Genomic DNA, 16,607 nt, shown 5'->3' with positions numbered 1-16,607 from the left:
TAGTTTTGATCATTCTGTTTTGGAAAACATTACTGCATGTTCTTTTTCGAGAGAACTTTATTTTTATTTATTTATTTTAAATTTATCTGGCTTCAATGGGTTGTAGTTGTGGCATATGGGATCTAGTTCCCTGACCAGGGATTGAACCCAGGCCCCTTGCATTGGGAGTGCAGAGTCTTAGCCACTAGACCACCAGGGAAGTCCATAAATTATTGTTTTGACTTTAGTTTTAACTGTTACTCTAAAAACTTTGGGTGAAACAGAAAGTAGTTCCTCTTCATAAGAATGCAGAAACCCTCTATCCAAGATTTTTAAAAATTATGAGCATAATTGGTGTTCATGACTTTCTTTTTAAATAAATAAATATTTATTTATTTATTTATTTGGTTCCATCCAGTCTTAGTTGTGATATGTGGGATCTATTTCCCTCACCAGAGATTAAACCTGGGCCCCCTGCATCATGAGCATGGAATCTTAGCCAGTGGACTACCAGGGCAGTCCCGGTGTCTGTGAATTTTACCTCTATTCAAAAAGTCCCTTCAAATCGTGAGACTATGAACACAGCCCTGGAGGCTGATACTCACCTGTGGCTTAGGATGGAGGTCTGCATTGTCTGATCTGTACAAAGTGGTGACCTCTCTAAAAAGTGCTAACAGTAGGTAGACAGCCTTCTGAGTTGCAGAGCTCCTACAATCCTGAAAAAGCAAGGACATCAAGAGAGACTTTTAAAAGTTATACAGATATAGCTCAGGGCCAGAATCTCATGTGATCTGTATGTGAATAAAGAATGAGATCAGTACTAAAGCCTTGGAGAGGATGAGGGAGCCTTTCCTAATACCATAGGCACCTGGAACCCTGCACCTCAGGACCATCTTCCAGAAAACAACTCTTCAAAACCATTCTCATATTAAATGCAATGCATATTTATTAAACAGCTTACAGCAGAAGTAACAGGGATCACTAGCTGTTCTCTTTCTGACTACTTCCCTGGTCCCTTTAGGGAACTTTTGCTGAACTAAAATATTTATTCCTCTTTTTCCAGCAAAGCGCCAAGGTAAATAAGGACTCGGAAAGAAAATAAGAATGTAACAATTTAAAGATTGTATTTTTAAATGCCTGCATCTATTAAAATAAACACGTGCATATGTCTCTATGGGAATTATGAGGTTTTGCTTCGCGTGCCATCGTATCTCAGAGCAGAGGGATCCTGGAGGAAGCGGCTTTTCAGCAGGGTCTCAAAGAAAATAATGGACCTACATAAATCAGAAAGGAGCTGCTGGTGGCCTCTCACAAACCCAGCAACCCAAATCAACCGCTGTCGCTCCCCTGTTTGCCAGGCGAGCTCACGAGGCCATGGACATAGGACTTCCAAGGCAGCATGTCACCCTGTGGGGCGTCTCCCATTGCATCATTTGACCCTAACAAGACAAGACTTAGGCTGTGAGGGGCCACTGTGTACACAGAGCAGCCGCCAGTCTGGCCTACCTCCAGAGCCGTCTCAACAGCCAGGGGCTTGGATTCCAGAATGGCCTTGCCCACTGCATCTCGGACAGCCTTGTAGTCGTTTCCATGCACCAGATACCGATCCATCTGGCCTGGATGATCCCTCTGCAACCCCAAGAACACAGGGGTTAACCACCGTGGGTACAGTCTGGGAAATATTGACCAAAGAACGTTCTTGATAGGGAAAGGAACCAGGCAATCACTGAAGGCTTAAGGGCAGTTGAACCAGGTTTCCAGGGTAGACTGAGGCATGACAGCTCACTGCTGTTTGGGAAGCACCTCCTCCTCACTGGATGAAGAGTGGGCGGAAATCTAGGGGAGGTGATACTGGAACTACTTGCCATATGAACTCGGAGTAGAGCACCAAAGGACTTACGAGTCAGGCCTAAGTTCCAGTTGGGAGGAAAAATAAGCCAGGATTTTTAGTGCCATTTTTGTAACCCCAGGACAGTGCAAATTCATTCATTTCTGGGCTTAGGACACCTGAGTAGTCCTGAAGCCAAGCTGACTGCAACTCTGTCATCCTGAGTCCTTTCCTGTCTTGCCTGCTGAGGATAAAAGGGCTTATTTTACAGGACTTTTAATTTGCTAAAGGCCGAAGCCACAGAATCATTCTTTTGCTTTTCCTGTGTTGAACTCAATCAGAAGTGATGCCTACATATGCTTTGCAGGTAGATGACCAACCAGAAACAAACACAGACACACCTTTCCCCTAGGCAGATAACTGTGATCACAAGCTGGGTCAACTGAAATCCGGACGGGGGACCAGACCAGACCAGACGCAAGCATTTTCCCGGATGGATGTGGGAGAAAGGCAGGGAGGGATGGAGGAGCAGCAGCCCTCCTCCTGGGGTGGGTGGGACAGGGGAACTGAGACAGCACTGGGGCTGCCGGACTGCCCTTCTCACCTGCTGTGCGAGGACTTCCTTAGGAAACACCCAGCGGGCCGGATGGCCCTCTTTGGAGAGGCTCTGCACAAACGCCATCCCCTGCTGGCTGGTGAGCTTCCTCACCAGGTACACTCGGTACCAGTCATTCTGGACCCGGGCACAGAAGTGCTTCACCTGCTGCAGGTAGCGATGCTTCTCCTCCACCATCTCTGCAGAGCCAATGAGAAAGGCCAAGTGATGGCTGAGGGTACCTGTCAGTTAACTCTCTGCAACAGAGGCTAGTAAAAGCTCTGCACCTACCCTTTGGGAATTCACACTGAGAGAACTAATCTAGAAGAAAGGGGACATGGTACAGACCAGTATTATCCTGAGAACCAGCTTCCCACACTTCCTGAATTTCTAAATCATGGGGGCTCCCAGCCTGTGCTCAAGAAAGGTTGGGAAGAAGACCTGCCTGAGCCATCCTGAAACTCGGCGAGGATCTCAGATGCCTTGTCAAGACAGAGGCGGATGCGGGCCATCTTCTGTAGGTGCTCCACTGAGGCCTCACCAGCAGACCATCGGCTGCACCCCACTGGCTGGTATGTCGTAAGGAACTGGCCTTCCTCTCGCAGGTATTTCAATTCATCCCTTATGAAGAAAGCATTATTCTTCTCATGTATTGAATCCTAGGGAACATAGAACCAGAAAGAAAGGATATTATTCTTTTTGATTTACAAGACCCCATCTTTCAAATTTCACCAGTGTGGTCATGGACAGTATAATAAGGATAAAGAACAGTGTTGTAGGTTTGAGTGGATATTTTGTGAATCATGAAAAACTAACACCTCTTTTTATTTTTATTTTAGGGAACAGAAGGAGGGAAAAAAATAAAAGGTATAATGAAAAAAATTTTTTTAACCTAATCTAACTTTTCATATGCATTGTAAGATTTTTGGGAGAAACACAAACACAAAGAGAATAAAAATTAGAAGTATTCACAACCTCAGCACCCGCAGAGAGGCATCATCAACTTTGGTGGCATATTCTTCAATGCCTTTTTCCCCCTCATGCACATGTACATAATGCCAACATATGCAATTTCTGAGGACAGAAGTAATGTTTCTGAAACATTTTTCCCCCTAAATGGAGTACAGCATCTGTTAATGTCACCACATAAATTATATTCTGTAAATTTTCAGAAAAACACTATTCCACTGCATAAACCATGTGGTTCTGAGAGCCTGCAAAAGAAATGTAGTGAGGTGATAGTCAGCTTACCTCCAGGCAGTTGCTAAAGAGCATGTACAGTTCGGTTTTATCTTCAGCCAGGAATGGTTTCTTTTCTAACTCGGACAAATAACTCTGAATATGCTCTTTCACGTCACAGAAGCTAGGGAAGGAGAAAAAATATTATATACACCTGGTTAGCTAAGGTCTGGAAACCCATTTTGTCAAAACAAAGGTTTGAAGTATCTATTTGCCTATTATTCATTTCCTGCTTCCTGTATACTTATATATATACGTACATACGTAGCTGGGAAGATCCCCTGGAGAACAGAATGGCAACTCACTCCAGGATTCTTGCATGGAGAATTCCATGGACAGAGGAGCCTGGCAGACTACATACAGTCCATGGGGTCACAAAGTGTCAGACACTACTGAGCAACTAACACTTCCACTTTCTCACATACATAGCTGTGTTTATATAGTTTATAACATGATTTTATGAAGAATATTTTAGCACCAACTGGGAGGAATATAAAATTCCATATTTTACATGGGCTTCCCAGGTGGTTCAGTGGTAAAGAATCCGCCTGCTGATGCAGGAGACTCGGGTTTGATCCCTGGGTCAGGAAGATCCCCTGGAGGAAGAAACAGCAACCCACTCCAGTATTTTTGCCTGGAGAATCCCATGGACAGAGCAGCCTGGCAGGCTATAGTCCATGGGGTTGCTAAAGAGTCAGACATGACTTAGTGACTATACAATAACAATTTTATACCAGCTGTTCTCAAACTTCTGGCTCCAGGACTCCTTCACAGACTTGAAAATTAATGAGAACCACAAAGAGCTTTTGCTTCTATTGGTCATATCTTCTGATATTTACCATAATAGAAATTAAAACTAAGAAAAATTGAAAATATGTATCAATATCCATCATTTAAAATAACCATACTAAACTCATCACATATTAACATAAATAATATTTAAAAAAATATTTTCCAAGATAAAATTTCATTAGTTAGAAGGGCATTGTTTTTCGATCCTAGAAATCTTTTTAATGCCTGGCTTAACAGAAGTTCACTGGATTCTCAAATCTGCTTCTGCTTCTAGTTGGTTGCACTATATTATATGAGCAAAATCTGGTCTCATACATTCTGTAGTTGGAAACGGGAGAAATGTTTTACTAGTCTTTTCAGGTAAATATGGATACTCTCTTTTGATGCTACACCAAAAATGATAGACAATAATTTCTAAAGGTCAGTTTCAATGTGCAATCTGGAACCTTATCAATGTACTTTTCAGAGTTATTTACATTAAAATCAAATGTTCTGCCTTGCAATCAGATAGATTTCTTTTTGATCAATGCACAATTCTGTGACATTAAGAACCAGTTCCTTCATAAATACTGGTTTGCTGAGCTGTGCAAATTTTGCAAACATTGACACATTTTTATTGTATATTTTACAAAAGCTCACATTCATTAATATCACCACCCATGTTATCAAAAAGCTTGTATTAGAAAGCTGACAGGTTCACAGTGGAGGATACAAGTTTTCCAACATTTTATTTTATTGTTTTTTAATTTAGCCATGCTGAGACTTGAAGGATCTTAATTACCGGACCAGGGATTGAACCCGGATCTTTGGCAATGAAAGTCTGCAGTCCTAACCACTGGATCCCCAGGGATTTCCTCCAAACCTTTAAATATCTGCTTAAAAGCTTGAATTTTATAATTAGCAACAAAACTCTCGGTTTGTGATAGGTTCACCTCACTTTTTTTCAGGGAAACGCCTGGCAACTAACTGCCCAGGTTTCAGTGTCATTTGTCAGCCATTCCTTCAAGTACAAGTGATATTTCACAAAAAAAATCAGCCAGATCAGGACGTAACTCAAAAACTGCAGGAGTGGTTTTCCCTGAGACAACCTTGTATCTTGGTGTGCTGCTGGAGGCTTTGTGTGTATCTCTCATTATAGTAACATTACCAGTCATATCCTTAAGAGTGGGAATTTAGTAGAATTAATAATTTTTATAGCTTCATCAAGGACATTACGTGAAACTGGCATTTTAAAAAATTACATGTGCATGGTGGTGACAGAAATAATGGCCACTACCAGGGTCTTTCTCATGCTAAGATGCTAGCAGCTTTACCTTTCATCACTTTAGTAACATCAGTGCAAACAAGTTGAAAAAGTCAGATGCCATCTTAGTGTTATTTGCAGTCTGGTCAACACTGTCCCATGCACGGGTCTGCCCAGACAGCAGGTGCCTACATTTCCATAAAGTATTTAAGTTCAGTCTGATTCATTCTTAACACACAAAAGTACATGAACCACAAAAAGCAAAGACAGAAACAAGTATTTTTCAACCCAGGGAATGATCATTCATATTTTTAAACCGTGTTTATGTCTCAAGATTTTTATTTCAAAATCAGTTCTGTAAAGTTTACTCTAAATATTCCAGAACAAAGCATTTACCTTTGAGTATACTTTGGACTCATATTAATGTGTCTATATTTTATGTCAAGAGATATACATGTCAATGACACTTTTCCCTTTCTCTAAGCAAGGAGATTCACATGAATACAGATTTCACACATTTACCAAAATTAATGAAAATCACAGAATAGCAAGAGGCCCTTTTCATATCTCAAGGCAACTGTGTCTATATATGCCTTAAGAGCCATTTTCGGGTATAGCAAGAAATGTATTTTAAGAGTATTTTATTTGAAAATTCTGTTTGAAATGGCTATCTCATAAATAATGGGGGAGGGGAGAGGCACCAAAATAAAATGTCTGTAGACAAGACTGCAGTGGATCCCTGTTTTAAACATAAATCTAATCTCTATCTTTAGTCACATTTCGGACATTTAAATTGGAAGTAGTTGTGAATGTTGGTACTTTTCCCATAGCATCTTGATTTTGCCATCACCTCAAGGTGAACTCTCTCAGGTAGGATACAGGTTGAGAAACAGAGTATATTCCAAAAGACATCTTCTGAATACAGATCACCTTTCTAAGAATTTTTAAAAATAGCATAATTCGACAAACCCATTGAGCTGAGGCGCCATATGGGCTTCCCTCTTCATTTATAGAATCGGAGAAACCTAAGAGCAGCAAAACTTAGACAACATCAAGTGCAAGGAGGGTGAGTGTAGATTCTAAGTTATGGTCCAAAAAACCACAAAACTTTGTAGCTGTGGAACTGAGATGAGAACTGCAGATTCCTGACTTCCGACTTCCTGCACCCACATGTCTCGCAGCACTCTGTGCCCTTCCCCCAAATCTGTCTTCTTCTTCCTAAACACGTGCTTGTGGCCATACTGAACTCATGGCCAGCATGTAATATGCCAAGGATACAACCCACACAGATAAACGAACCAGGGCGTCTCTTGCTAAAGAAGCTTTCCCAGATACTGAGCTAGCTACCAGTTCTGCAAAGAATGCTTTGCAGCAATGAAAAAGCCATGAGAAGAAAAAAAAAGAAGTCAAGGTGTTTCAGAGGCAACTCCATGTTCGTGGTGCTCACCTGTATTTTAAAAGCAGTTTCAGTACCACTGAGCGGATCACGGGGGTCTTATCCACGACATCATCAAAAGGAGAAAGAGACTTTGTGTGTTCACGGCATCCTAAAACCAGGAGAAAGGCAGATCATTGTTCACATCAGACATAAAAAGTGAGATGAAGAACTGAATTTTTAACTCTATTGGAAGACAGCCACTCACGTTGGGGAGCCTCTCGAAGGAGCTCCTTCTCTACAAAGAGTAAGGATAGCAGGTCTTTGACCACTTCCTTCTGAGGTGGAGAATTGTCTTTGAAGCACATGGTAGAAACCAGGTCCACGAAGAAACTATTGCACATCTGCCGGAAGCGGGCATGTTTCTCAATGGCCTCCCTTGGGAATGGTTAAAAACCACAGTTAAAAGTCTTATAACCTGTGTTCCAGAATCCCTCCCTATAGAGTGCTTTGGGATTTGGATAACTTTTTTTTTTTTTAATTAAAAGATGCAAGTATCTCCACATATTGATTAGAATCAGTGTCCAAAATCTGCAACAGACAGTACGTACACTTGGGTCTTTTGAGAAAGACTTGGATCATTTGGATCATCTAGTAATATCCTTTATATCCCAAGAGTTTCTCAAAGCTCCCATCCACTAGACTTGTCTTGTGCCCCACTTTTAGAAGGCATCAGAAGGGAAGAAAACCACTGCTTGGGCTATTTTAATCAGTGCCCTGAAGGCACTTAGCCAGACAAGAGTTAGCTTTATCCTCAAATCATAGAACATGGATGGCATTTACACATCAAGAGGATAAGCCAGTTGCATCTAAATTCTTTGGGTACTTGTGATGGCTTTACTTAGTTTACAACTTTCTGGGTTTTTTCCTCTAATTTTTCAATCTCCCTCTTCTGTACACATGCATGTCTTGGGAAAAGGATAATTTTCAGACACTAGGTGTTTATAAAGGTACATAAATAATTAGTTGTCTTTGTTAGGACACTTTTCTATGAGGCTTTCTAAGGTCAATAGTATATTTTAAAAATAATTTTGCTTATTGTTGGCAGTGCTGGGCATTGCTGTGCAGACTTTCCCTCTAGTTGGGGTAAGCAGGGGCTACTCTCTAGTTGCACTGCTCAGGCTTCTCATTATGGTAGCTTCTCTAGTTGCGGAGCACAGACTCTAGGGTGCCTGGGCTTCAGAATTGCGGTACATGGGCTCCATAGTCGGGGTTCACAGGCTCTAGAGCACAGGCTCTATAACTGTGGTGCACAGGCTGATTTGCTCCGCCACATGTGGGATCTTCTCGGATCAGGGACCGAACCCATGTCTCTAGCATTGGCAGGTGGATTCTTTACCACTGAGCCACCAGGGAAGCCCAATACTTATATTTTTGAATACTGTATTTGCAGAAAAGGAAGAAAAAGGTGGAAGCTTTCTCAAGAGAAAGGCTGTTTTACCTGTGCTCCTGGGACACAGCTGCAGAGTATCTGTCTGGTAAGTCGGTTAAACACAAGGGGCAACCCATATGCCCTTGGGTGAGGTTAACGTCAATGCAGCGCAGGCAGAAAACATGGTCACAGGGCAGACAGACAGGATCCTGTGCATCTCCCAGGCAGATGGGGCACGGCTGAACCCCAAACCTAGAAGCCAAGAAGGGTGGTCAGCTCTAAAGCAGGAAAGAGGGACATGAGAAGCAAAAAAAAAAAAAAGCTTCCGAATTCTCAACCTTGCGGATCCCTAATCCAAAATCTCACCTGGTGAAACTCTCGCTGACCTGGTCCTTACATTTGCGAAGAGTAGTCATCACCGCCATGAAAGGCCTATGGGTCTTCATGTCAGAGTCCTCCAGTAGGCACTGAAGGAGAAAGGCGTTGGCAGGAGGGCGGTGGGGGGCAGAGAAGGAGAGCAGAGGTCAGCCAGGCCAGAAAACATGGCATGCCCTCTGCCACTGGCGGAGCTAGACAGTTAAGGCTCTGCTGTCTGTAGTGCAAGGCTTTTTAAAATTTTGTTTAGCAATTTCTTTAACTTGGAATGCCCTATGGGACTATGCTGTTTTGGGGAGAAGACCGATATTCTCAGCTTTAGATTTTTCCTTTCTTCCACTTTTTTTTTTAAAGGTCTACCCCCTCTTTCCATTATATTTCAAACTATAAATGATAATATAGTGACTATCTGTGTATCCACCAAGCTTTCAGTAATCTTGGCATTTTTTTTAATATTTGCTTTATCAGTTTCTGAATAACCAAATGTTACAGGCATAGTTTTGACTTCAAGTATATCCCTTTCTACTCCCAGGCCCAGGGAACCACATTCCTAAATTCCCACTTCTACTAGATTTGTACCCATGCATGCATGCAACTCTGTTTTAGGGACATCACATTATACCTAAGCTTGGCAACTTCCATTTTTCATTGATAAACGTAGGTTCATATCATTCATGTTTGCTACTGTATAGTACTTGGTGACAAAGACACTGGTCATCTATTTTCCTGTTAATGAACATTTAGGATGTTCCCAATTTCTTGCAATTACAAACATTTCTGTACCCAACATTCTTCCATGTGTTGGAGTGGAAACAGGAAAATTCCCTAGAGTATACATTTAGAAGTAGAAACACTGTTTCTTAGGAAAGACATATCTTTAATGACATAAGATAGTGAGTTTAATTGGTATGCTTAGGGAATTTTCTGGTTAGATATGATGCTTGTTATAGGTGTTTTTAAACATAATATAGATATTATGTATACCCATGACATTATCTGCTCAAGGAAATTTCCTTTCTATTCCTAATTCAGCAAGAGTATCTTTTTACCAAATTATATATTTTATGAAAAGCTTTTTTTGTACCTTTTGAAATAATCATTTGTAGTGTATTTCTTTATTTGTTATGTAACTGATGACATTTATAGGTTTTATAACTTTGAGCTATCCTTGAATTCCAGGACTAATCTTACTTGGAAATTATGAGTTTTTAATACTCTGCTAAATTTGATCTGTTAAATAAAATATTCAAAAGTGGCCAACAGACTTGAATAGATATTTTCCAAAGAAGGTATACAAACAGGCAATAAGCATACGAAAAAATACTAACATCGCTAGTCACTAGGGAAATACAAATCAAACCACACTGAGTTGGTGCTCTGTGATGACCTAGACGGGTGGCATGAGGGGAGGGGAGCCTCAACAGGGATACATGTATACATATAGCTGATTCATGTTGCTGTATGCAGAAACTAACAACATTATCAAGCAATTATACTCCAATTAAAAAACCCAACACCACAGTGAGATACCACTGCATACCCATTGGGAGGGTTATTATTTTAAAATGGAAAATAACAAGTACTAGTAGGGATGTGGAGAAATTGAGGCCCTGGGTCATTGCTGGTGGGAATGTAAAATGGTGTGGCAGTTGTGGGAAACAGTATGGTGATTCCTCAAAATGCCAAACATGGAATAACCATGTGATCCAGCAATTCTACTCTTAAGCACACACCCGAAAGAATTAAAGTAGTGACTCAAATAGATACTTCTATACCCAGGCTCATAGCGGCATTATTTCAGTCACCAAAAGGTGGAAACAACCCAAGTGTCCATCAACAGAGAGCTGGATAAACAGAATGTGCTCTATCCATAGAGTGGAATCTTACTCAGCCTTAAAGAGGAAGGCAATTCTGACACCTGCTACAAATGTGGACAAACCTTGAGAACATGAAATATGCTAGTTAAAAAAGGACATGTCAAAGGCTACACAGCAAAGCTGCTGGCAGTGCTTGTGTGAGGTTCCCAGTAGGCAGAGGCTGTTTTCCCTGTGTTCAGAGGCAGTGGCCCTGAGAGGCCATTGATGCTGAAAGGACGGTCACTTTTTCTGCGGGGTATTATCCTGTGTGGCACCAACTTTATAAAGGGTGTTGAGGGGCAGAGACATGGGCCTTCCTGTGCCCTTGGTCCCACCAACAGCACTGTGTTTGGAAGTCCACAAGTCCAGTGGCATTCCCTTACACCGCCGTCTTCCTGATCACGGCAGTGGCAAGCTGCTCCCGCTGTGGGCCAGGCTGCTGGTCTTTCTAGGGCCACTGGAGGCCTGGTTGGAGCCCACCCTTCAGTCCTCCCAAGCAGATTTGCTGCACTGATAGTTCCTTTTCCTGCAAGAAACCCTAAATGACATACCTTGACTTACCACTCAGGAGAGGGTAAAAATTAAACCATTAAATGCCGCAAATAGAGCAGCTTATGTGATGAAATCACTTTCCTTACTACAACCAGATAAAGCTGTCAGAGCAGAAAGGGAATATACCAGCTCGCTGACAGAGGTTAGGTCAAGCTTCAGTTGTACTTCGTCTTACAAAGAGGCAGACCTCTGCCTGCTAGGCCGAACCTTTGCGCTCACCTTATTCAGCAAGGAGACATAGCCGGTCACCAGCTTGAGCAGCTCAGGAATCTGACTCTCCGTCTCCAGCAGCACGTGCTCCACAAAGAGCGAGATGGAGAAAATGCGATTCCAGTGGGTTCTGTCAAGAGAGGGGTTCCTTCACTCAGCTCTGACAAAAAGCACCTGAGACAGAAGGCAGAGGTGCAGGGAGGTAGTTTCAAGGCACAGGAGTTGAAAGTTAAGAAAAGGAGCAGATCTTAAACTATTGAAATTAGAGAGAGACTGTTCTCTTATCACTGTGGAATTATGTTAGAAATCCATATCAAAAGATATTTGAAAATAACCCAGATATTTTCAAGTGCAATGTGACATTTATTAACAGACATCTTTGACTTAGCTACTGAAAGTCTCAGTAAAGCTTGAAGACTGAAAAAACACAGAGGGTGATTGCAGAGAAGAAAAGATTTAAACGAGAAATATCAAAGTGAGAAATTAATATCAAAGATACTTTAAAAAATCCATGTCTCTGGAAATTAAATGTCCACTTTTAAATGGTAGGTGTATGCAAGAAGCCATAACAAGGAAAATTAGAAAACATCTGTAACATAATAAAATTGAAAAGAGAATTTCTCAGAATTTGTTGTATGCAGCTGAAGCAACTGAATACAATATGGAATCTTGAATAAGATATGAAAACAAATAATGGATACTAACATAAAATTTTGTGAAATTTCAACAAAATCTGTACTTAAGTTAATACTGTATCACAACTTAATTTCCTGCTTTTTTTTCTTTTTTACAACATGGTCTTTTTTTATATTCTCAGAAATGGATTAGAAGTTTCAAGCTTCATTCAGAAAAATTTAACTCACTAAGATAATAAACTTTCTAATCTTTAAGCAAGAATATTAGATGCAAAATACATGGAAGTATATCAATGTTATGGTGAAAATAAATTAGTGAAATCAAAATGTCATACATTTTTTTTGCTAAGCAAAAATTCATGTCTCTAAAATACATATTTTAATTATATATACTATGTTTATATATACATATACATATCTGTGTATGTACAAAAGCTTTCTTACTATGCTAGATAAAGGCTTTAGAAAGAACAATAAACAAGAGACAGAAATTGGAAAACATAAACTAAATGAAATGGGAGCACAGAATATGAAATAGAAAAAGTGAAACAAACTAGACAAAAAAAAAAACCATCATATAGTCCAATTGTTTTTAAGCATGGATAATCAGATGGAAACACATCTGAACTCTGGAGAAAAAAAGCAAAACATGGGCATTTGTATTTTTCAAAAAATTCCAAGATAATTCTGATATGCCTCTGGATTTTAAAAAGTATTACAGGTTTTTCTATCAAATGGTACTTTTACTGATATAGAACTATATTATTTTCTGTTGACCAATCATAACAATGGTATGAAGTGAATAAATAAAAAAATATTTATTTTTTATTTTATATAATCACAGAGGTAAAAGGTATTTACAGTTTTCATGTTTCAGTACCTTTAGACCATGAAGCTTTCACACCTTGCATATGTTCTAATGTCTCTTAGTTTACAGTATATGGCAATTTGAATAGAACTTGTATCCTACTGTTGTGTGAAAATTATAAAAAATAATTATGTTGAATTGGTTCATGGTGCTTTTCAGATCTACTATATTTTTTTTACTTTTCTGTACATTCATTCTATTAATTTTTGAGAGTTTGATATTAAACCTACAATTAAATCTTAATTAATCTACTTAAGAAATAATTGTAATATATGGTGGAACTATATGTAACTCTGTTGGTTATCTTCCAAGTCTCCTGTAAATGTGTTATCATACTTTCATAATTTAAAAAATAAAAAAGAAAGAGGAAAAAAAAGGAGCAGGAGAGAAGGTAAGTGAATTAGGTAGAAGCCCTTTATGATGTTCTCCCTGACCTCTACCCACTTCTGTCTTTCTCTTCCTCCCCACGGACTCTCAGCTCAGACAACTCAAGTTCGATGCCTCTGCCCATGTCTGCTGACTCCCACCTCGCCCTTGAAGGCCAGCCCAGGCCTGGTCCTCTGGGAAGTCTACCCCGAGTGCACGCCCTTTCTCTGTCACCCTGCTGGGGTCCTCTGCAGCTGCTCCTTCGCCGTCGGGATCACAATAATCTGCTCACCTCCGTATCACCCCCATCACTCTGTGCACTCCCTGAAGGCTCAGCTCTCGCCTCTGTTTTTCTAGGATCATTGAGATGCCTGGCGTTTAAGTAGGGTTCCACAGATGTTAAAGAGTGATGAGGAAAGGCCCACTTCCAGCGATAGGAACATCTGCCCTCTCTCTGTGATGCACCTGGGCCTCCTGGGTCTTACCTGACACCCCTGATGAGCTCTCTGGTCTTCATCCCACAGTCCTGCATGTACCCTTCTGAGCAGAGAAGCTCCAGGGGCATGGAAAGATTCTTCACCGTCCGTAACCAAGCTTGGGGACTGGGCTTCAGGAGGTTTTCCGTCAGCATTTCAGCACAGGCCACTGCTGCCAACACATCCAGACCCTGGGGAGCACAGAACAGGTCCGTGACTGAGCAGTCTGTCCCTCGGTCCTCATTGGGCTGCTCTAAACCTTAAGTCAGAGGTCCTGGGTGTTTTTCTTGTGTTCCAGGCTTGGAGCTTCCTCTTTCATTGTCTTGGGATCTAGGGGGCATGAGTTGGATGTATTCTAACTGAGAAGCCACACTGACGTGTGTGCTGGTAAAGATGTCTCCCAGTTGGAACAAGGCCCGTAAGCTTTCCCTTATCGGGGAGGTGGTGGGAGCACCCCTCCCTCCACACTCGCTTGAGGAGGCCAAGCCGGGCTAAAGGCATGAGAGATCCCTAAGAGGGGCCATACCATCTCACGTCCAGCCCAGTTGTGGTTCTGTGTGCCTTTCGTAAGGCTTGGTAGAATTGCAGGGTGGATGGTCAAGATCCTGGAGAAGTTCTGCAGCCGGCTTCTGAAATGGTGGTAGGCGAGGTGCACTGATGGTAAGGAGGCCTCTTCCTCTGGCCTTCCTGCATTCAGCTGATTGACGCAGGACTGCAGAGCCATCTGCAGAGCCTGGGAAGAAAAAAAGCTTTTATTATATTGTTTGGAAAGTATCTTTTAAAAAGCTACATTTTGCTCAAGGAAAATGAGAACCATTCAAAAGTGACAAAAAAGAAAATGAAAAACCATGCACACTATTAGCATCCCACATTTACTTTTTGGTGTTGTCCCTTCTTGACATTTCTAGATCCACACCTCTTCTCCCAGGGGTCCCCAAATTAGGGTCACAATGCATTCCTGATCTTTTTCCACTTTACTTTACAAGCATTGCTCTATCACAAGCACATCAGAAGAACATTGTTTTTAATGGCTGCACAATAACAATGTTCAAATGGCTGTACGTTAACTTGTCCAACCCTTACATTTTGACAAGTAAATTGTTCCTAATTTTCCATTTTTAGAAATAGAACTGAAAAGAACATTTCTGTGAATAAAATATTTGTCCACATCTCTGATAATGTTCTCAAGATCAAATCACCAGTTCAGATTTTATTCAGAAGTTCTCCATTCACCCCAACGGTTTACAAAACCACCACACTGTTCACACCACTTTTGGCAGTGGAAGAACTTCTGGTCATTTTTTAAAAACCACTTTTGCCACATGGACAAAAATGAAGGTAGCTGAAAGTTGTTCATGCCTTGTTGATTTACTAGTGAGGCTGAGAATTTTCCTCTGTTTTCTGGACATCTGTACAATTATTCTGTTAGCATTCTTACAACGTTAATTTGTTTTTAAAAATTAGGGGATTTTCTTATTGATACCTAAGAACACTTTATTAATCCTTAATCATGCTGGTTGTATGTTCTCAAACCTGCCAGTTTCTGTTTTTATGTACTAAAGTTTGAAACCTTCAATATTTCCATTGAAATTTCAGTTACTCTTATTATTAACTTGCTGGGGTCAGTTAAATATTTACCTAGTTTTCTTCAAGAAAAACTAAACATTTAAAAAGAAAGCATCACAGGAAATTGGAGGTCTTCTTCCTGTTACTAAAATCTCCATGTTTTAGGGGTGCTGAGAGGTGGGGTAAGTGTCCAGCCTCGAGGGTTCTGAAGGTGTGAGTGGCATTTTCTCACAACACTCTCCTCTAGGGACACATTCTGTTCCACAAACATTGCAGCTCCGGCAGTGGAGGAAGTTCCATGTTGGTATTTTGTCCACTTACACCAGCCCTGCCCTGCCCCCTAGTCAGTACTTACGTTTAACTGTTCCGAAGTGGACACTCTCATGGTCAAGAGAAGGAAATCTTTCAGGTAACACTGAAGAAGCTCCTGCCGCTGGTCTACTGTGAGCTGAGCAAGAAAACTGCCCAGTGGGGTCTTCTGAAAGAGTTCTAGTAACTTCTCTGCCAGTCCTGCGGGGCAGGGCAGGGGGAGGTGGGGCAGGGAGGGAGACAGAGATCCACTGGCGTGAGGATGTTGACCATGACTCCCTTACCCACCGAATGCCTTTGTATCTTCATTTCTGAACACTTCAGATGTTTTCCCAGTGAAATAACAGAAACAAAGTCAGAAGGAATGCTCTGTTCTGGTCATAAAAGCCTGCGTGTGTGCTAAGTTGCATCAGTCATGTCTCACCTTTGCATCCCTATGGACTGTAGCCTGCAAGGCTCCTCTGTCCGTGGGATTCTCCAGGCAAGAATACTGGAGGAGGTTGCCATGCCCTCCTCCAGGGGATCTTTCCAACTCAGGGGTGGAACCAATTTCTCTTATGTCTCCTACGTTGACAGGTGGGATCTTTACCACTGGTGCCACCTGGGAAGCCCCCATAAAAGCCTAGCTAACCCGAAAGAGAATACAATCTGGGATAGACCAATATTTCCACAAGACATAAAGTGCTTGGGGAACCCAGGACCAACATGAACCAGGAACAAGTGGGTTGCCTGCCGGGAGTTGGGTCAAATGCTGCTCAAACCAAAAAGACCTGCCTTCTAGCGGATCGTGTGCTGGCCCCCAAGTCATGTGCTATCATAGAAAAGTAGGGTCAGTTTTTGATGGGGTATGATAAAGAGAAATACGCTCTCCTCAAGAGAGAGATTGTTTTGAGTTTGTTCTAAAAGAGTGG

The 16,607-nt window shown here is 41.4% G+C and overlaps 1 protein-coding gene and 1 non-coding gene across 5 annotated transcripts in view; both read right to left on the bottom strand.

The window, feature by feature from the left end:
- The window catches only part of RNF213 (ring finger protein 213), a 116,990-nt gene that overhangs the window by 17,996 nt on the left and 82,387 nt on the right, over positions 1–16,607 (bottom strand). For all 4 annotated transcript variants that reach the window (XM_065909811.1, XM_065909812.1, XM_065909813.1 and 1 more), the window contains 13 exons: positions 15,743–15,897; positions 14,348–14,554; positions 13,831–14,012; positions 11,486–11,606; positions 8,850–8,950; positions 8,553–8,735; positions 7,320–7,489; positions 7,124–7,223; positions 3,654–3,765; positions 2,848–3,061; positions 2,412–2,602; positions 1,486–1,608; positions 585–695 (listed from right to left, as the gene is read on the bottom strand). In XM_065909811.1, coding sequence (XP_065765883.1) covers positions 585–695; positions 1,486–1,608; positions 2,412–2,602; positions 2,848–3,061; positions 3,654–3,765; positions 7,124–7,223; positions 7,320–7,489; positions 8,553–8,735; positions 8,850–8,950; positions 11,486–11,606; positions 13,831–14,012; positions 14,348–14,554; positions 15,743–15,897 — 1,970 coding nt within the window. The remainder of the gene's footprint in view (positions 1–584; positions 696–1,485; positions 1,609–2,411; positions 2,603–2,847; positions 3,062–3,653; positions 3,766–7,123; positions 7,224–7,319; positions 7,490–8,552; positions 8,736–8,849; positions 8,951–11,485; positions 11,607–13,830; positions 14,013–14,347; positions 14,555–15,742; positions 15,898–16,607) is intronic.
- Positions 127–199, bottom strand: TRNAG-CCC (transfer RNA glycine (anticodon CCC)). The gene has a single exon. It is a non-coding gene; the product is annotated as a tRNA-Gly (tRNA).

Source organism: Muntiacus reevesi, chromosome 18, assembly GCF_963930625.1.
Source record: "Muntiacus reevesi chromosome 18, mMunRee1.1, whole genome shotgun sequence".
Classification (NCBI taxonomy): domain Eukaryota; kingdom Metazoa; phylum Chordata; class Mammalia; order Artiodactyla; family Cervidae; genus Muntiacus; species Muntiacus reevesi.
This window is presented reverse-complemented; position numbering and strand designations above follow the sequence as displayed.